We start from the raw sequence: 20,426 nt of genomic DNA, 5'->3' as shown, positions 1-20,426 counted from the left end.
ACCCATCTCTCTCTCTGTCTTCACAAAGGCCTCTAGGACAATTTCTAATTTCCTGATATGTTGATATGGGTGATCTTATGAAGAGCCCCCCTCCACCTACCACAGTTTTAGTGAAGTTGGCTGGAGAAACATCCCAACCCAGAGCAAAGTAGCCGCAACTAGCTTCACAAAGGTGGGGAGGATCTTCATGTGGATATTTAGCCAGGAATATACTTTTCTTCCGTATCATGGCTGAAAAACCTCAATCTAGTCCCCTCCCCCAAAGTCTGAAGATTGTAATGTATATAATAGTTATACTGACCTTTTAAAACTATATTCTTACAGCTTCTACAAGCCATCAATGCGAGTTATCTGGGAATATTTGAATAAACAACCAACCACTTAACAAGCCAAACTTTGTTTAGTGATTGGTTAAGTAAAATAACAGCCGCTGGTTAAGCAAGAGGTTGGTGCTATGATACATTATTTAGAATATTTATTCTAAAGATGTTGTTGAAGTATCAAGAATGTGCCAATGAGCCAACAAAGGAGTGGCAGCCTACCTTTTAAAAACAAAGTGTACAAGTTCAGTGAGTTGTCATCTCTTGTATGGTCAATTCACAGATAAGAGAATCAAAAAGGCTAGTGTACCTCCACACTTTAAATGGTAAAGGTAACTACTGTGAACTGCAGATTCCTGCAGCAAATATAAAGAACACACAGTACATGTTCCTGAGACCCTTCAAATAGGCAGATGTTTCCCAATGGATGTACACAGGTGTTCGAGGACACATTATTTCAATGCTTGCTGCAAGAAACACTAGTGTATGTACAGCAATTATGCTTGGCATGTTAAATGTACCGTATTTTTCGCCCTATAGGATGCACTTTTTCCTCTCCAAAAATGAAGGGGAAATGTGTATGGGGTGAATGCAGGCTTTCACTGAAGCCTGGAGAGCCCCACCGCCAGCCCCACAAGCTCGGGGAACAGCGGGGAGGCGCAGCGCGCCTTTTCCGCTGTCCCCCGACTTGGTTAGAAGGCTGGCACGGGGAAGAAGCCTGCTCCTCCCCGTCGCCAGCCCCGCAAACTCGGGGGACAGCGGGAGGCGCAGCACGCCTTTCCCGCTGTCCCCCGACTTGGTTAGAAGGCTGGTGGAGGGCTTCCCCCTCCTCCAGCCCCGCAAGCTCCCAGAGCGATGCCAAAGCTGCACGCAGCTTCGGCATCGCTCTGGGTCCTGTTCTGGTGGCTGGCCTCAGGGGAAGCCCAAGCTTCCCCCGCTCCAGCCCCGCGCCTGGGGGGGGGGAAATAAAATTTTCCCCCTTTATCCCCCCCCCCAAATCTAGGTGCGTCCTATGGGCCGGTGCATCCTATAGGGTGAAAAATACGGTACTCTTACAGAAAGAGAATCTGGTGCTTCAGTTTTACTTCACTCACTTAGGTTTTATTACCCAAGTCATTTTGCAGTGCTCTAGTCCTCATTGATGTCCAGCAGGACATGTCTCTTATATGGATAACAAATTATGGTGAAAGGATAATGCTCTTGCGCTATTGTATCTCCCATTATATCTGTTTTATAACAAATTCTGTGTCCATGCAGAAATATATTTGTTAGGATTTCTTTCAAAGCTCTGCATCTGAACAAAGAAGTCACAAGTCCCTCTTACTGAAATGAGTTATAAATTTCATGAAAAGAGTTATAAATTTCATGGAGGCTGGCTGCAGAAACAAATGCAACCCTCTACTATCAGCTCAGAGTGAAACTTTTCAGAAAACTCTATGCCTAAATTCCTTCCTTCCACAGATCTGCTTTTGAGCGAAGATGAGGACTCAGCTTTTCTTCACCCCGGAAATGGGGGGGGGGGGCCTGGGGAGGGAGAGAGGAGGAATTTGCAACCCCTTGTAGGATTATTATATGATAACCACCTCAACCACTAATCCAGTGTAATGTATTAGCTGGAAGCATTCCTGAGAGGCCTGAATGTTTTAAAAATGTGATAGTTGGTCACGTAACCAGAAGCAGATATGTGTCAACGGCAGAGGCCTTGGTATATTTGCCCAATATACACCAACAACAGGCTGTTATGAGAGCAGGAAAAAATACTTCAGCCCAAAGTTGGAAGTACAGTTTGTATGAGAGAGAAGTCCCTAGTTTTGACTATCTAAGAACTAACTGAAAACTGTCACAGAACTGACAGAAAAGTTTACAGCAGCACCTAAAAAAAGCTCCAAATTCAAGATCACATTGTACATTGCTTACAGTGCTTCATGAACCATCTTGTAATCAACCAGATCAGGATGGAAAATGCCAGGCCAACAGATTTCTTCTGACATAGATTTTACATACAGAACTCTATTAAAATTTTGACCACAGATGCAGAAGGTGGCTGACTCCTCAGACTGAATTATTTCTGAATGTTAAAAGAAGGCGGTCATCTCATGATAGCAACACCTAAAACAACACAGGACATCTCAGCTGATCATAGCTATGATGGGAAAGTGCATTATGTGACAACTTCCTTCTCCATATTTCTGGGTACTGGGCCCCTCTAAGCTCAGAGGAAGAGGTCAAATGCAGGGTTCCCAGACTTATAGTGGTTTGTGAGCATGAAACTGGAGAAAGCCAGTTCAAATCTGTACTTAGGCATTAAACTTATTAGGCAAAAAGCATAACAGCTGAAAAGGAAAAATAATAATCAATGACTACCTATTCACTTCCAAGCCCCATTTAAAAGGCTGATGCTCATTTTTAAAACCCTAAAAAAGTTTGGAACCCAAGCACTTCATGCCTGCTCCCATACCAGCCTGCCTGTCTTCATAAAGTACCGGTAATTTGCCAATGACCTTCTCCAAATGCCACCTCCAACAAAGGGTAGTTACAAAAGAGGCCTTTTTGTCAGCTGGCACCCCAGCTACAGAATGGACCAGAGGATGGATGTGCTGGGGAAAAAAACCTGTATCACCATGTTCATTACCCTTGCCTAACCATGCTGCAAATCACATTTCAGGAGGCGGTTTGGGGATGGGGTTGGGTTGGTGACTGAACAAGTCTACAACCCTGTGCACCCCCACCTGGAAACAGGTAGTACAGCGAGAGCACAGTGGGACTTACTGAAGAAGTGTGCATGCACAGGAAAGCTCATACCAGTAACAAACTTAGTTGGTCTCTAAGGCGCTACTGGAAGGGATTTTTTTTATTTTGTTTCGACAGTGGGACTAAAGCAGACATGCATAGGGCTGCGCTGAAAAAAAGAAAAACTTTAGTAGTCCAAAGTACCTTTTCCCCCCTTTTCTTTTTTAAAAAATCCTTTTTTCAAAGGGTAGCTTTAAAACAAAACAAAAAAGGCTTGAAGCACCAAAAAAAAAACCCCAAACCCGTCGTTGTTTCCTACCCCCGCCCCCAACCCCTCATGCAGACGTAATAGCTCTTGGCTTCATTGTCCGGGGTTTGAAGAGGGCTGTAAGGCCAGAGGCAAGGCAGCCAGGCACCCCCATATCCTCTCCACGCCCTCTAACCAGCCCGCCCGGCTAACACAGGAAACGAGGCAAGCCGGGAGAAGCCGGCAGCCGCCCGAGCCTCCTTCTCCCTCTCTCTCAGCCTCCCAGAGAGAACTCAGGGGAGTCCCGGCTTGGCGCGCGCTCCAGCTCCCACGTGGGCTTGAGGGGGGGAGGGGGCGCTCGCGCTCTTCCCGTCACCCCCTTCTCTCTCTTTCTCCCCCCCCCCCCCGCTCGCCCGCGCGACCACGGTCGGTCACCCCATTCCTAACAGCGTCGCGCCAAGGACACTTCGCTCCCCGCTCCGAAGGCCAGGAAAGGCGGCGGCGGCGGCGGCCCTCCTCACTTCGCCTCGCCGCCCCCAACTCCCCTCAGAAACCAAGGCCGCGCCGCCTCAGGCCCGCCGGAGCCCCCGCCATCGACACTCGCCCCTCTCTCAGGCCGTTACCTGCCAGCGCCTCGACGTTCTTCCCCCGCCTCACGGGCTCTGAGCTGCGCTTGACAGCGCCAGTCGCTGGCCCCACCCCTGTCGTCCGCCGCGCGCGTCACCCGGGCTGCGTCACCGCGCCACGCCGGGACGGCCTCGGAGAGACGAAACGTGCAGAGCGGCACCTAAGCGCTGAGTTTCTGAGCCCGTCACTCCTGTAACTCTCCAGGTTCAGATCACCACCCCCGGACCACTGGCCAGGGGATGGGGCTGATTTTTTGGGGGGTAGGGGCGGGTAGGAGTAGGAACAGTATCTTGAACGCCCTAAATTCCCTGCCCCTGGCCTGGTTTCGGATGTTATGCACGGCATTGTATTTGTGTAAGCTGTCCTGTGACTTGCGCAAAGGGTGGGATCTGATTAATTAATCAATTAAAATCAGTCAGTATTTTACTAATAATTATTTAAATTAATTAACCACTATTATTATTAGTAGTAGTAGTAGTACTGCATCCAGTGGGGCTCCCAGAAAGTGTAGTTAATTACTTAATTAGTTACTTAATTAATTACTTAATTAGTGCTGCAATCCAAAACTAACACTTTCTGGGAATCTGCATTCAGTATTAATACGATTATTTAAATCTTTATTCGTTCCTCTCCTCTCAGAAGTGACCACGTAAAGCCGCTTTATAGAAGCACTAAAACCAAGTATCACAAGCAACCCATGAAAGATCCCGTAATAATACAATTCTCAACGGGTTTCCATGGGCAGCTCTTAAATTCTGCCCAGGAGAAAGATTAAAGCATGGATTCCAATGACACCCCGGAAATGCCATGGATAAGTCTACCCTTTTTTCATCTCCGTGGAGCCAACCCGCTCCCTCCGATTGATCACATGAGGGGAAAATAAAAGCCCCTCCTTCCTTTCTCTGCTCCCCGCCATATCCGCAGTTGTAGAGGTAGAAACAACTTTGAGGGATTCCTGAACCCTCATTTACGGTACTGCAGCGCGCTCAGGTGTAACTCCTGCTGTGTTAAATGGAGCTTACTTTCTGCAAACGAACTCCGGTGATCTCTCTTGGAATCAGCCCCGACTGCAGGACTGGCATCGTGTCGAGAAGGATAAGGATGAGACTTGGCTGCTGCAAAACGCAGCGGTTATATTATTATTATTATTATTATTATTATTATTATTATTATTATTATTACTATTATTATTTTATTATTATTTTAAATGCACTGTATTTTTATTAAAGATTTTCTTGATTTACAGAAGTATGTGCAATGTCTCTCTCTCGTATTTTTTCCATGTAACATTTTTACAAATCAGTTTCATTTGTTGAGACATTAGGAAGAAAAGGGGGAAAGGGGTGGAGGGGGGGGGAAAGATGGGTGGGGTCGGGGTCGGGTGGTGATGTTTCTATTTTACTTAATATATGCAGGGTTTGGTGTCAGCGTTAGCGGTTATATTGTTGATGCGAAACAAGAGTATTGCCAACACATGACTGATGCTCAAAAGTTTGCATTGGCTGCCCTTATGCTACCCGGGCAGGTTCAAGGTCCTAATTTATAATGCCAAATTCCTGCAACCACCAAGGGCTTTCCAGTATCTCCTTAAAGACTCACAGCGTCCACACATAAAGATTGCTTTCAGGAAAATGCGCATATATTGTTTTAACATACTACATTTGCACGCCACTTTTCCTCCAGAGAGTTCAAGGGTAGCATCGCACAGCGTCTCATGTTGTCTTCACGACAACCTTGCGAGGTAGGCTGGGCTGAGAGGTAGCGACCGCTCAAAGGCACCCAGTTCCGTGGCAGCCAGGCCGGGTTTTTTCGAATCGGGACCACCAGGCTATAGGGCTGCAGCCTTGCAGTACAATGCCATCCATGCACGTCTCCTAAGGAGTAAAAATAAAAAAAATTCCTTCCAGTATCACCTTAAAGACCAACTAAGTTAGTTCTTGGTATGAGCTTTCGTGTGCATGCACACTTCTTCAGATATACAGTGTGCATGCACACGAAAGCTCATACCAAGAACTAACTTAGTTGGTCTTTAAGGTGATACTGGAAAGAATTTTTTTATTTTGACTATGGCAGACCAACACGGCTACCTATCTGCAACTGGAACCATCCTAAGAAGTAAGCCTAAGGAATAGCTGTGACCTGGCCGCCGCTCTGCTAGCCAAGACTGCAAAAAGAGCCCCGAGGTCTGGGCTGTGCACAAAAGAACCGTCGGCCTAGGTCGCGCCTCGGCCCGCCCATTCCGTAAGGGTGACGCGCCTGCCCGGGCTGCTCACCTTGTCCTGCCCGCCGCGTCCTCACGTGACTTTATCCCGCGAGCGTGGGCTCCAGTTGCAGCCTCTTGTTGGCGCGCGGCGGACTTGCAAAAGGGGTGCGGCGGCCGCTGCTGCAACAACAACTGGTTTCGTGGGCAAGCAGAAGTCCCCGCCTTGCACAGCAACCTGCCTGGCCTTGTTTGCTCCGAGTCCCGGGCAAGGCGGCCTCGCCCCATCGTCCCAAAGCGACTTTCGACCTCCCCCACCCCCTCTGGCGGCCAAAAAGATCAGACACGATATAGCAGTGAACTGTACACGATATAGCAGTGAACTGTAAGGGATACGCAGAGATCTAAATAGAGACTATTATTTTTACGGCGCAGCAGCATCCCATTTCGTGGATTTGTTTTTGATTCAGATTTGTCATGGCCAGTGGCTACAACAATAAAGTTATTTGGATTGGAATGGATAGCTGGCTTATTTTGGCAAGAGCCACAATCATTTCCAACAAAACTACGTAATGCTCAGGCCACAGTAAGCGGGTTTCTCTTAAGTTGCCACAGAATTTGTCCCCCCCCTTCTTTCTCCAGACTTACGTGGCTGCTGTTCTGGGTTTGATTTCTTCCTGATGAGCCAGTTATTTTCATGAGGATTCTGTACTAGTTATGATTTTCGTTATTTTTATATAAGGCTACAACCTGTGTCAACGTGGCTAGATCTGCAGAGTATGTCCCCCTGCCCTCCAAGATTTCAATGATAATGATAATAATAATAATAATAATAATAATAATAATAATAATAATAATACCCCGCCCATCTGGCTGGGCCTCCCCAGCCACTCTGGGCAGCTTCCAAAAGAATATTAAAATACTACTGTATAATACATCAAACATTAAAAGCTTCCCGAAACAGGGCTGCCTTCAGATGTCTTCTAAAAGCCTGGTAGTTGTTATTCTCTTTGACATCTGGTGGGAGGGCATTCCACAGGGCGGGCGCCACTACCGAGAAGGCCCTCTGCCTGGTTCCCTGTAACTTGGCTTCTCGCAGTGAGGGAACCGCCAGAAGGCCCTCGGTGCTGGACCTCAGTGTCCGGGTAGAACGATGGGGGTGGAGACGCTCCTTCAGATATACTGGACCAAGGCCGTTTTTAAGCAATTTAAGCATTGCTTAAATGAGAACGTTTTTGAATTTGTTGTATTCTGAATGCCCATCACTGCTGCACTCTCATAGATGCTGTGTGTAGCAGCATCTTAGAGCTTCAGCTGTATTTTGGAATTTTGGGGTCCCCTGCTGCAACAAAAATCAGATTTAAGCTGGTTAACACCTTTGTTCAATGGACAAATTTATAGAAATGTGATGTAACAACTTTTAGGGAGAGCACCAAGTGTAAAGTAAGGGCGCCATCTCCTGGTTTGAGTTTTGCTCATCCACATTTTGTTCATAATAACGTAGCATTAAATTCCCTTGTGTGCAGTGCATGGCTCATAACTGTATATGGTGTGTGCATATGTAAGTTTCTATAGTCCTCCATTCCTTTCTATGAGGGTTGCTGAAGGTTGAGGGCTTGTGCAAGTTAGGCTAGGAATGGAAGAGAGTGTCTTGTAATACTTCTCTTGGAGATGCCACAGGTCCCATAGCACAGATGTGCAATTACATCCCCACAGTAAAACTTTCAGGTTCCACTTGCTGTTGCAAGAATGGTTGTTTACCCATGTTTTAGGTTTACCAAATGGTTTAGGTTTTAGCTGTTTGACTGTTAATAAACATCAGTTCCCCCAAAGTGGAAGCATTTTGCTGCTAGGATTATTTTATCAGGTCTGGGAAATGTGGTGCCAGTTTCACAACCACAGCATGTGGAACTGCACAGCACTGAAGCTATTATCAAAGTGTTAAATGATCGGTCTGATTGTTCTATCCAGAATATGACATTACTTTGACATAGCACTCTTGAAACACCCTAAAAGAATAGGGCAGAAACTTGCTCTCTGCTTCCCTAGAGGGCAAGACTAGATTTAAGTCACAGAAAGGTAGATTTTGGTTGAATCCAGATTAAGGCTACAACCTGAGTCAACATGGCTAGATTTGCAGAGTATGTCTCCAGTCCTACGTGTTGATATTAATATTTCCCCCTGTTACATAAGGAACTGGTGTCTCCCCCACTCAAAAATCTACAAGTATTCCAAGGGGAACTTATTTTAAATGAAAGATCAGGAAAGATAGGGTGAAAATGAGACAAAGTGAGGCTGCTAATAGACGATTTACTAGAAAGATGGAAAAGGAAGTCTTCAGCTTTCCTGGTGTTGTTGTTTCTTAACTTTTTTTATTAAATTCCAAGAATAAACTCCGAGAAAATGAGCTTAAAAGGCTGGAACTTCAGCTCATTCCAGTTGATCTGACAACCCCTCAGTCCAGACACAAATGCTCCGCCTCGCCGCATCTCTAACGCCCTCGAGCTGAGCGGCTCTGGCGGAACCTTTGTCCTGCGCTCCTTTGTTTCTTTCCGGAGGCCGCTTAGCGTTGGAGCGTGTCTGGGCCCGATTGCCCCGTTACCATGGGGATTGCCCGGAAGGAGCGTGTGCCCTCTTGAAAAAGCTCCCCCGGCTTTTTCCGGTGTTGCGAAAGCGGCGGCGAGAAGGTAAGTCAGCCCGCGTAAAGGGGGAAAGAGGCTCCTGGGTGGCTGTTTAGGAGCCAGGCCGGGTTTTTTGGGAGGGATATGGGATTTTTTTGGAGGGCATGCAACCCGCGAGTGGCGTGGGCAGAAACCCCCTTCCAACTACCGCTGATTCTGTGAGCACCGCCAGCAATCCTCCTCCTCTCCATTGTTATGGATCATAGACTTAGGGGACTCAGAGTCCCATGGGGAGTTGGGAAGCAAAAGCCAAACCCCAATTTTTACATCACCATTATCGAAATCACACAAGTCAGTTTCCCCCTCTTTTTTTCTGTGTCCCCTAACCAGCCAGCAGTTCACATCTCTTCCCCGCACTCCAGGTTGCCCTGGCATTATTCACTTGCCTTTAGGAGCCTCTGGAAAAACAAAGGAGGAGCTTTCCACAACAACTTTGTCTCCGTGCCCTTTTTTAAAATTACGAAGCACTTGTTTAGCGAATGGCTGTGGGGCAAGTCTTGCCAGGCCACCAGAAACGGGTTCGTGGTACTAGGTGTTTTCTTAGCACCAAACTCTAATAGAAATGCTGGTGGTGCTTCAAAGGCGAGAGGAAAAACCGCTAGCCCCACATCCTGGCTCCCTCCAGTTTTGGACAAACTGTGACACCCCACCTCACCCCCACCAATACAGTCATACCTCGGGTTGAAGTGGCTTCAGGTTAAGCATTTTTGTGTTCCGCGCTGCGGTGACCCGGAAGTAATGGAGCTCGTTACCTCCAGGTTTCGCCACTTGTGTATGCACAGACGCTCAAAATGAGGTCATTCGCGGAAGCGGAGAATTGCGATGTGCGGACGCGGGTTGCGTTCACTTCAGGATGCGAACGGGGCTCCGGAATGGATCCAGTTCGCATCCAGAGGTACCACTGTAGTCTTTAAATACAGTAGTTTCCAATGACAACAGGATCAGGCCCTATGTAATTTGAGCTGAGTACTTTGAGAGCGTTTCCTTCCCTTCCTAATCAAAGCTGCATTCTATATATCAGAACTTGAAGACAGAGCCCCTGCAAATCTCTGGTAGTCTTTGTGGCTCTTTTCAGAAATGTAACACTGTACAAAATCCTCAGACTGATTTAGTGACGATACTTTTCAAATGTGAGAGTATGGTAGGCCTTCAAGCTAGGGGACACCTTGATTTTGAGGGAAATAAAAAGACTTTGTTTTCCTGTCTTCTCCACACTTTTTGTCCTATTATGTCTTCTAACATTATGGCAGTGACTGTGGTTTTCGAATAGAATTTGATATACTTTAATACTTAGTAAAATGATAAAAAATCAACAATTCTGTGGGTAATTCCAACTGGTTAGGTTGATACTATTCTTTGAACTGCCCTGAAACCCCCGGGTATAGGATGGTATATAAATTCTATTATTATTATTATTATTATTATTATTATTATTATTATTATTATTATTATTATTATTATATTATTATTATTATTATTATTATTATTATTATTATTATTATTAATAATAACAACAATAATAATACAACCAATTTCATAGAGTTGTTGTAAGAATAAAAATTGGGTGGGGAGAGAACCATTATACCACCTCGAGCTCTTCAAAGGACAGGTGGGATATACGGTAAATGTAATACATGGAAGTACAGTGGTACCTCTGGTTACGTACTTAATTCGTTCTGGAGGTCCGTTCTTAACCTGAAACTGTTCTTAACCTGAAGCACTACTTTAGCTAATGGGGCCTCCTGCCGCCGCTGCACAATTGCTGTTCTCATCCTGAAGCAAAGTTCTTAACCCGAGGTACTATTTCTGGGTTAGCGGAGTCTGTAACCTGAAGCGTATTTAACATGAGGTACCACTGTAATTAAATAATTCCAAAATATCAGTGACCAACTGTGGACTTGATTTATGCTTTCAGGCTGCTAAGATGTCAAGCCAAAAGAAGTGTCCAGACTGTGGCTCCTTGGAAATTGTAGAGGACTCTCATTATGCTCAGAACCAGCTGGTGTGCGCAGACTGTGGCTTCATTCTGACTGAAGGGCTTCTCACAACCACATATGCTGATGAAGAACATTTACAAGGTGAGGCAAAGAATAACAAAATAGCTCAAAACTCTTTGTATTTTACAAAGACATAGGATTTGGGATATGACTTGCAAGCAGTTCTCAAATATAGACAGGCCCTACACCATTCAACGGTTTAAAAATGGGTGCATGTTTGAGAGCTTGGACCAAAGTTTGGCTGATATCTGTGTTTTTATCTCATAGAAGTCACATATTCACGGAGTACTGGTCAGAATGAGCAAACGAGCCGTTGTGTACAGCGAGGTAAGTATTCTGCATTACTCCTTTGATGCTTTGTGGAAATTAATGTGCCTGTCATCAACAAGAGCTGCATTGTTTCACTTTCTAAAAGCAAAGAGAAATTTGCATTTTTAAAACAGTCTTACCTATTTGCTGTGGGACCAACATCAAAACAACCTATTTTAGAGTTTTAGAGGTGCACAGAGTCCAGAGTTCAGTTTGATTGCCTGATCAAATCCCACCTGAATCACTGACAGACTGGTTAACCATGGACCAGTCTGTTTCCGTTACCATTAAATGGCCATTATAATTGTGTGTTCAGCTGCAAAAATTAAAAATCAATACATAACTAAAAGCCAAATTAAAATACAAATATTGAAACAGCAATACTAACAGCCATTCTCAATTAGAGCCCCCAAAGGCGTTCATTTAAAAAAGTTCTCTGTAGTATCCAAAAGAAGCCAAAGTAGGCTTGGTTTGGACACTCCAGTTACACTACCAAAATTGAAAATATGTTGTCCATGATTGCCGCCCATCTAACCTCTGAAAGTGGGAGCATGTGAAACAGAGCCTCCACAGATTATCTTAGTATATGGGCAGCTTCATACAGGCAAAGACCTACCCTGCGGTTAGATTTGTCACTGATAAATGTGTATGTGGAAACATTTCTTAAGTACTGCTGTGGTATTTTCCCCCACAGGAGTCAAACGTGTTCGGGATCTCTGCAAAGTTCTGCGGCTTCCTTCTCTGTTTGAAGACACAGCCGTGTCCTATTACCAGCAGGCAATCAAACGTCCCTGCTTCAGTTTAGTCAGCTTGGAGAAGAAGGAGATGCTTGTGGGCTGTTGCGTCTTTGTGACCTGCCGCCAGCACAACTGGCCCCTGACCATGGGCACAGTCTGCCTGCTACTCTATGGAGACAAGGAGTTGTTTGCAAAGACCTATCTACGCTTCCTGAAGGAACTGGCACTGGATGTGCCCACTCTCAGCTTGATGGATATGGTGAAAACCCACCTCAACGGGTATGTTGAAGTTCTTGTGCCCTTTCCTTGACAATACTTCTCAGAGTTGGTGTGCAATTTCCATATTTCAGAGACAGAATTTACAAGCATCATACGGACTGTGTGGTATATTGATTGGAAGGCTGCTGAAACAGCAAGCTTCTTAAAGTTCAGCAGGGATCGGTGTGGTCAGTGCTTGGATGTAGGAACCCTGTGTGTGCTGTGTGCTTCCATCATGGAAGAAATGGGTATTTTCATATGTGCATGTATACTCCAACTCCCTGATTTCTGAGATTTCATCTGAGGCACTTCAGGCAGGTCCAGGCTTTTCTCTTTAGCCACAGGGGCAGCAAACTTCCTTTTTTAAACAAATAATTCTCAGAATTGTGAATTCTGCTCCTGCTACCAATCCCGTAATTGCTTGGAAATCCTTCCCATTATTATTAAGGGCAAGAAGCCAACAAACAGAATTTTGTTGAGCACAAGTTAGGAAGAGTGTAAATTCAGCCCTGTCCATATAGTGCTGGTTAATGGAAGATGCTTGCCTTTTTGATTCAAGCTGCTCAGTTTGCCTTTTTGGTGTCCTTGGAAAATGCAGGGCCTTCTGCCCTTTGCCCTTTCACAGAATGCTTCTTTTTGCTCATGTCCCTCTTTCACCTATTTGTCTTCTCCATCCTGCCACATCTCCCAACCCAAGGCAGTCTATCTAAATGGCTTGTTTGATTTTCATCTTTCCAGCTTCAAGATTTTCCAGAATTCACCCAGCGTCCCGACTAAGTTTGTGGAAGAAAAGGAGCAGCTGGTGGCAAGGACTATCCAGATGGTGGAACTTGCCAGCGACACGTGGCTGGTGACAGGCCGGCACCCCATCCCCATAGTGACAGCAGCAGCCTTCCTGGCTTGGCAGTCTCTCCGGCCTGTCGATCGCCTCACTTGCACCCTTTCTCAGTTCTGTAAGCTTGCTGGTATGGAGGCTCCCCGGCCAGCCCACCAGAGACTGAAGGAGCTGCATAACATCCTCCTGCAAATGGCTTCTCAGCTGGGCTGGTTGCGAGTGCTGAAAGTGGACCGTCGGAGTGTGGCAAAGTACATCGGTGACCTTCTGCGGCACCGCCGTGTGCTTCTACAGGCTGCCTTCCGCATCGTGGATACTACGGAAGACCGTGACCTAGAAGACTCAGCAGCTGCGCCACTGCAGCTAATCGATGAGAGCGCTGCAACAGTAGAAGAGGCCTCCCTTTCAGGAGAGAAGCAGAAGTTCAGCAAGCGGAAACCTTTGCTCCCACCCTGCGTCTTGAACCCCGCAAAGAGGCTACGAACTCCTCAGCTAAGCCTTGAAGATTCTGCTATCACTGGGGATGAGCCCATTTTAGACAGTGAGATAGAGCAGTATATCCGGACTCCAGAAGAAAAGGAGATGTTTAGCAAGGCTCAAGCGTGCCTGTGACCTCAAAGCTGCAAGTGATCAGACAGGCGTGCAAGCAATAGCCTTCTGATACATATTATCTCTAGGAGGCTTAGTTTGGTAAGAATATACACTTCCAGAGTTAATGCTAAATACATTACTTCTGGTAAATGAGCCATCATAACCACTAGAGGATTGTGAAAATTTGTGTCCTGGGCTTTTTAGACTTGTCTACTGTCTGAAGCAAAGGGATTCATTGGTTGCCAGATGTGATTCCCCCCCCCCAGCTCTCCTGTCCCACTAAGAATCTCCCGCATCCTTCAGGCATGGCTCCTTCCACCCTACTATGGTAATAATTGAAGACAGGTTTGGGTGGCCTGGATAAGTTTGGTTACAGGTAGGGACCACTAGTAACCAGTTGGCGAGGTTGTGTGATTATTTTCCTTCAACTCTGACAAGAGGTATAGGAAGTGGCCACATTGCAGTGGTTTGCATTCTGTTTAGGACAACTTTTGGTGTAAAGATTGGCAGGCTTCCATGCGTATCTCTGGGTGAGAAGTAGTATCCACTCTTGAAGGTTTGGGTGGAGGCAGTCAGCCGGCTAGAGCAACAAATACCTCTTTGAGTTGGCCTTTGACTTGAATGAGTGTTTGTCTGGTCTACTTATGGTCCTCATAGTTAGGCATGGGAGAGTGGAAGAGTAAAAATCTAATTGCAAGTTGTTTCAGACATGCATGCTTTAAACCTAGATCCAGAAGAAAAAGTTGTGGCTTTGCAAGCATCTCTTTATAGAACATGGTATGGTGGTTCCTGAACACCATACCCGTGTCACAAGAGAGGTGGTGAGTCAGTCGCTCTGATTAATGGAGCTGCTTAATTAATTTTTGTCCCTACATGCATGTTGAGAGACAAGCTTGTATGTCACATTAATGACATATGTGATTTGTTCAGTTGCTCAAATTGTTGCCACACAATTCTGTTTATTGCTCTGTAACTGTGGCCAAACTCTTGTTACTGCCAGATTTGATTTTTAAAAAATGACTTTATGACCAACCAGATACTGAACTGTGTGAGGTATCAAGAGAGCCAGAGGAGTAAGAAAGCAATAGATAACTTTTTGGATGTTGCAAATCTTTAATATATTAAACAAGAAACATCTGCTAGAAACACTTCATTTTTATAAAATGCAAAAGCCCTATTAAATGCTTTCTTTGGCACAGTTGTCTCTCAAAAAAGCTCTCTGTTCTTTGGCACAGTTGTCACTCAAAAAGCTTTCTCTTGTGATATGTCATTTGCTCATAATGTAAACAGACAAAATAATGTAATAATACAAAGCTTTTCTGATAATACTGTTTTCAGTGTAGCAAGCATATATAACAAGTTCAGCATCGGCAATATCATGTGGGTTGTAGTACTGACATATAAATGATTTAGGCCTTTATTTAAATATAAAAAATATAAAACCAAGAAGGAATTTTCAGAGGTAAGGGAAAGGAGAATAGATCTGCTCTCAAGCTAAATAGGAGGAAGCAATTGTGAAACCATTGTAGTTGCTAAAGAGGTGATGGAGGAGGAGAAGGAACAATTCTTGGAAGATTCAGGGATTGGGAGGTAATAAGTGCTTCATGGCCCTTTAAGGGCTCCAACTTTCCATGCCAGCTCTTAGAGCCACTGTGGATCCTACTGATTGCCTATGGCTCTGCCTGTTTGACTGGTGGAACCAATAGCATGAGGACCAAAACAATCCTTGCAGCTCCTTTTGAGGTAGGTGGTGTTTTACTGACAAGGAGACTGCGTACACCTGCCTGTGTCTAGGGGTACATTGATCTTCTGCCATGTTCAGAATAAAGACTTTATTTTTAGTAAGCACTGCACAGTTGATTTCAAAGGAGCAGTAAGAATTTTCAACACGTGTGCGTAAAAATTATACATTTATTTATAGTACCCAGTTTGTGTCTTCCCTCAAGGCTATGGTTCTGTTGTGGAGATACCTCCTGGCATCCACCCCCTGCTTGCATTCATTGCTGTTACTTACTGTAGTGAATGTGCTTCCTCTTCTAGCAGGTGTTTGTTATTGCCTGTGATATAAATTGCAAAAAGTGAGAAGAGGGGCCTGTGCGGGGAGCCTGGCCTGTTCAGATTTCTTGCACACACACCCTTGAAAATGGACAAATATATTCTTCAGCCGCTTCTGACACACAGGTGCCCTTTGTGGGAAGTGCTTTTCTATGCATTTACCCCACAGACGTTTCAGTGCTACCTTTCTAGAAAAAGAGGTGCTGGAACGCACAATGAACACCTCCCTTGTTCTCTTAGAATGGCAATGGAGTCCACCAGAGAGGTGCTGCAACTGAGTTCCAGCTGAAAAAAAAAGCCCCAGATGTTAAGCTGGCCTCGTGAGACACACCCACATGGGTAGGGCTGCTCGCATGAGAAAGGCCTTTAAAGGTTATGCTAGAATTGTGGGGTGAGCTCACTGTAAAATCCCTCCCACCGTGTTCCTGTAAATTCTTAAGGATACTTAACTGTGGCTCTCGGCTGACTTCCCTCCTTGCAGGATGCCTACGTCTTTAGGAGCTGGATGCTCCTCCCCTTTCCCAAATATGGAAAACCCATCTAACGAACTCAGCGGAAGGAAAAACAACATGTTTAGTCCTCCTACATCTGTGGCTCTCATAAGATCTCACTGTTTTTGCTCATGAGTCAGTGTTTGTTAGTATTGCATAAATGATGCAGAAGAAGGTGGCAGCATGTCCTGGGAGGTCAATGGGGCCGGAGTGTGAAGAGACAGCATTTCTAAGCACTTGTCTGGATTTTTCACCCAGTCATCAATACTACAAATTCCTCTGTCGTCTTTTTAGCTTCCCATATGTTTGCCCCTCTCACTCTGCTGCTTTAAGCAACTTCTACACCCCCACCAGTGTTACTGACAGCACTCATCTGGGTATAATAATGGTTTATGGGTGTGAACAGAAAACCCTCACAAGTCTTCTCTCTCTAAACAATGCACAACAATGATCCTAAATAATAAAAGAATCTCTCTGCCTGATCGGAATTTATAGCGGGTTGGCTTGTTTTAATTCTGCAAAAACGTGGGTGTGATTTATATGATCCAAGTGCTTTGCCAATAGCCTTTGATCGCCCACTGAAATGTTCCTGTCTCTGTTCTGTTGGCCAGTCTGTGAGCCAATTGCACAATGCGTTCCACGTTGATTTAAATTAATAACACACCTTCCCACACCCTGAAACACGCACTTTTCTCCCAAAAACTTGGAAATCCAGATGTTTATCAGTAAGTAGAAAGGAGAGAAACAGGAAAGAAGAGAACTTGTCCCCCCCCCCCCCAAAGCAAGCTGTAGTCTTTGCAGACTTGAGAAGATTAAGGACATGTGTCCTGTCTCTGTGAACAACACTTGGGTTCCTTGTGCAAGAGCAGTTAAATGATTGGGTGGTGTTGGCCCTCTTAACATGGATAGAAAAACTGCCATACAGTGTGCCATACAAACAAAGAAGCTATGCTCCCCTTTTTCTTTTTTTTCTGCAAGGCCAAGTACATGCCATGAAAGTGAGGTAAGCACACTTTACTTGTAGCTGATACTTTGCTTGATTGCGTTTTGACTATGGCTTTTAAAATAAACACTTACGTTAGCTCTGTAATTCGGTGGGCTAAATATGGTCACTTAAAAGCTACATTTGCTCCCTCTTAGGGTGGGGGGAAATGGCTTATTGCACTGTGTCATGCTGAGGACCTCTTCTCACTTTGCATCTCAGTGTGACCTTCAGAGGTCATGCACCTTGCACCAGGTTTTGTAAGGCTATGGATAGGGAGGAGAAGAATGGAGCAAAAGGCTCAGGCCGCTGCTTCCTAATGAACTACATGTTTGACACGAAGTGGCTAAGACCAGGTGTGAACAGACATCTGCCTTGCAGAATCTATCCTGACCCCTACTGGATTTTTTCTTGGTCTACCAACTGGAGCCAGTCTAGAGTCAAATGCAAAATGATGACTCCGAAGGTGGCACCAACTGCCTGTTGGTACCCTACAAGCACAAATCTACTTGCAATCTATCAGGAACTTCAGCAGCCTAATTCAGAGGCAGGAGGAGTGGCGGTCTTTTTGCTGCTGCTATCATTAAACAATTCTAAGACAAAGCTCATGTTAGGGTATTGCACATCATCTTCTTTCCCTGACCCTAGTCTTCAGTTGTTTCAGACCCCAAGACTCACCTTTAACTACAGATCCACTTTGATTTGACCCTCTATGTGCCCTTTTATCTTTAGCGAATCTGCAGTTGACCCAATTCCTCCTCTGAACATTTAATGCATTTGCCCTCACCCCGTTCTTTTTAACAGGAAAAAAAAACTTTTTAAAAGGTTGATGTCATTGGTGCAACCCACCTTGGCCAATCACACCTTGACCTGACAATCTTTCCTCTTCTTCTGAACCTCTCTCATCTTTCCTTGTCTTCTGAAAGTGTAGGTACAGCTTTACAAGCTTGGAAGGGGGTCAGCCAGACTAGAAAACAACACATTCTCACGGCCAGTTTTTCCCATGTTTAACAAGTGCAATTATCTGTGGGATTGCATAATACAATGCAAGAAGTCCTCTGCCTGGCGTGGGCAAGGAGTGATCAGCCTGCTGGCAGGGATTGCTGCTTTTGAGAAAGAGCCCAAGGACTTAGTTGGCTACATGGAGCTCATTGTTGACGTTACCGATTCAATAGGAGTTTGATCATGCGACTGCTCATTAACTTGACAAAACCCATAAACAGTGGACTGTCCCCGCCCCCCTTGGAACTAAGCAGATGGGAATGTCTCAAAGGTGTTTAAAAGTGCTTCCCCCCCCAAAAAAAAATACTTAAAAGGAGCAACATGGTTTGAGCCACCTCCTTGGTCAGCCCCATGAGCACAATGATGCTGCTGCCTTACTACCATCAATTCTGTTAAAAATGACCAACTGTCTCCAGCTTTGGTGGTTTGTTGGCTGCATCAACAATGAGCCACAGCGTAGCCATGAGAAATGGCCTTGAGGTATGTTGGAGGAGGGGGGAGTGGAGAAGGCAAGAGCTCTTTGACACAACATTGATGGCTTTAACATAAAGTGTGTAGGCACTTCAGTTGGATAGCAATTTTGCCTATACATATGTACATACAATGCTAGAGATTTCAGCTTATAAACACTGCTTTCCTTGGTATGCCATACCAAAAAAATAAAATAAAAAAGCACCTAGGATCTAAGTGACATGCAGAAGGGATATAATATAGATTGCAATGCTCCAGAACAAATGATTGTCTTTCACCATACAAATTAGGCCACCGCTGCTCGTTCGGTGGGGACAGGAAAAGATCCCCAGGAACAAAGAGCAGCCGAGTCACCTGGTGCACAGGATATCGGTGATGGAGAGCATGGTGTGGTTCCTAGGATGTGATGCACGTACCCTCTCCCTACCCTGCCCCCTTGCAACTCAGATGTCAGGTGACCTTTCCTCTCGACTGCAGGGCAGGGGGTCTGGGAACATGGTCAACCAAACACTGCCCAAGCCCCACATAGTGCACACCATCAGCCTCTGCAGCTTGCGTCAGCAGGCTCTGGCAGCAAGATGCCAGTGCCTTGCTAATTCCTGCCCGAGGCTGGGGAAACCTGCTCCAGCCCCCTGGCCCTTTGACCCTTCCCTACACAGTCGTCTCGCTCTTCCAGAGACCCGTTTTCATGCCGGCTGCGCTGTCAGCCCCGGTGAGGTTTATGTCGTACTCGCTGCCCTTCAGGCCCCCGTTCTGATTGGCCGTGTTGAGGGGGAAGGAGCGCCTCTTAGTCTCTTTTTCCGCTGCGGCATTGGCCTGGTGCTTGAGGTTGTCTCTGCTGGTACTCCTCCGCTGGCCTTGGCTGAAGTCTGCCCCGTGGTGGTGGCCGCCGCTGCCGTCGCTCATGTCGGACTGCGTCAGGGCCAGCTCCAGGCTTGGGACCACCCCGTGGCGCCGATTGTTCAGAGGGCTGTTCCGACTGCTTTGGTAGCTCTCCGAGTGGCTGGTGGGGAGGCTGCCGCTTTCGCTGGTCGGGTGCTCTGAGGAAGGCCCCCGCAGAGCCTTCAGGCGCTGCTGGTGTTTCCCTTCTCGGTACTGCTTAGTCCTGCTTTTGTGGTGTCTGCTGCGGCCGTGCAGGTTGTTGGCGTACCTGGACGGCGGGGTGCTCTTGCTGTTGCAAGGCTCGGCGTCCTCATAGCAGGCCGTCTGCGAAGGGCTGCCATCCGCCTGGCCGAGGGCCACTTGCAGGTTGTTGAGTTTGCAAGGCCCCGGGGCGGAATTGCTGCTGCTGGGGGAAGAGGAGGACTTGATGGACTGAGCCGCCTCGGGGCTGCAGCCAATGAAGACCTGGGAGCCGTCCTCCACTCCCATCCCAGGGTGCACGTAGGCTTGCATGGGCAAAGCATTCCTGTAAGATGGGCAGCAGGCGAACCACGAGCCCTGCACGTCTCGGCGGCGCGCGCAGTGGTGGGCAAAGATGAAGAGCCCCAACGCCACAGCCGTGACTCCGTAGAGGCAGCTGAAGGCCACCTTCAGGAGGAACCAGCGCTGGGACACCGCCATGGCCCCGAAGGTCCAGAGAGTGATGTACAGGAAATGGGTGATGACAAGAGCCCAGAATTGCACCCCTAAAGAGTAAACGCCGTCGACGTCGGCACTGTGCGGGGTAGAATTCAGCGTGACCAAGATGGACCCAGAGTCTGTCAAGAGGTTGCTGCTGCCACCCAGCCGCTGACGCATTTCCAGGGGTTTGGGCGCCTCTTTGGGGTTCTTGGCTTGGCACTGCAATCGGATTCCCGCACACAGGAAGTAAATCCAAGTGACGAGCAGGACGAAAGCCGCAGGCACGTAGAAGGCCCCAATGCTTGGCTGACAAGCCAGCCAGCAACTGCA

The 20,426-nt window shown here is 46.4% G+C and overlaps 2 protein-coding genes across 3 annotated transcripts in view; one reads left to right on the top strand and one right to left on the bottom strand.

Moving 5' to 3' along the window:
• Positions 1–8,424: 8,424 nt before the first annotated feature.
• Positions 8,425–16,851, top strand: BRF2 (BRF2 general transcription factor IIIB subunit). 2 transcript variants are annotated; one of them, XM_081171749.1, is made up of 5 exons: positions 8,425–8,811; positions 10,721–10,883; positions 11,070–11,129; positions 11,806–12,127; positions 12,845–16,851. In XM_081171749.1, exons 2-5 carry the CDS (start codon positions 10,730–10,732, stop codon positions 13,551–13,553), a joined length of 1,245 nt encoding a protein of 414 aa, XP_081027875.1. In that variant the 5' UTR covers positions 8,425–8,811; positions 10,721–10,729; the 3' UTR covers positions 13,554–16,851. The 2 variants fall into 2 exon arrangements, with proteins under 2 accessions (XP_081027875.1, XP_081027874.1); XM_081171748.1 differs by lacking the exon at positions 8,425–8,811 and adding an exon at positions 8,895–8,963.
• Positions 14,626–20,426, bottom strand: part of ADGRA2 (adhesion G protein-coupled receptor A2) — a 116,335-nt gene continuing 110,534 nt past the window's right edge. The window contains exon 19 of the mRNA XM_081171611.1: positions 14,626–20,421. Within this exon, the coding sequence (XP_081027737.1) occupies positions 19,185–20,421 (1,237 nt within the window). The 3' untranslated portion in view covers positions 14,626–19,184. The remainder of the gene's footprint in view (positions 20,422–20,426) is intronic.

Source organism: Podarcis bocagei (genome assembly GCF_964188305.1).
Source record: "Podarcis bocagei genome assembly, chromosome: 15".
NCBI lineage: Eukaryota > Metazoa > Chordata > Lepidosauria > Squamata > Lacertidae > Podarcis > Podarcis bocagei.
Note: the sequence above shows the minus strand (reverse complement) of the source record. Positions and strands in the feature narration are given on the sequence as shown.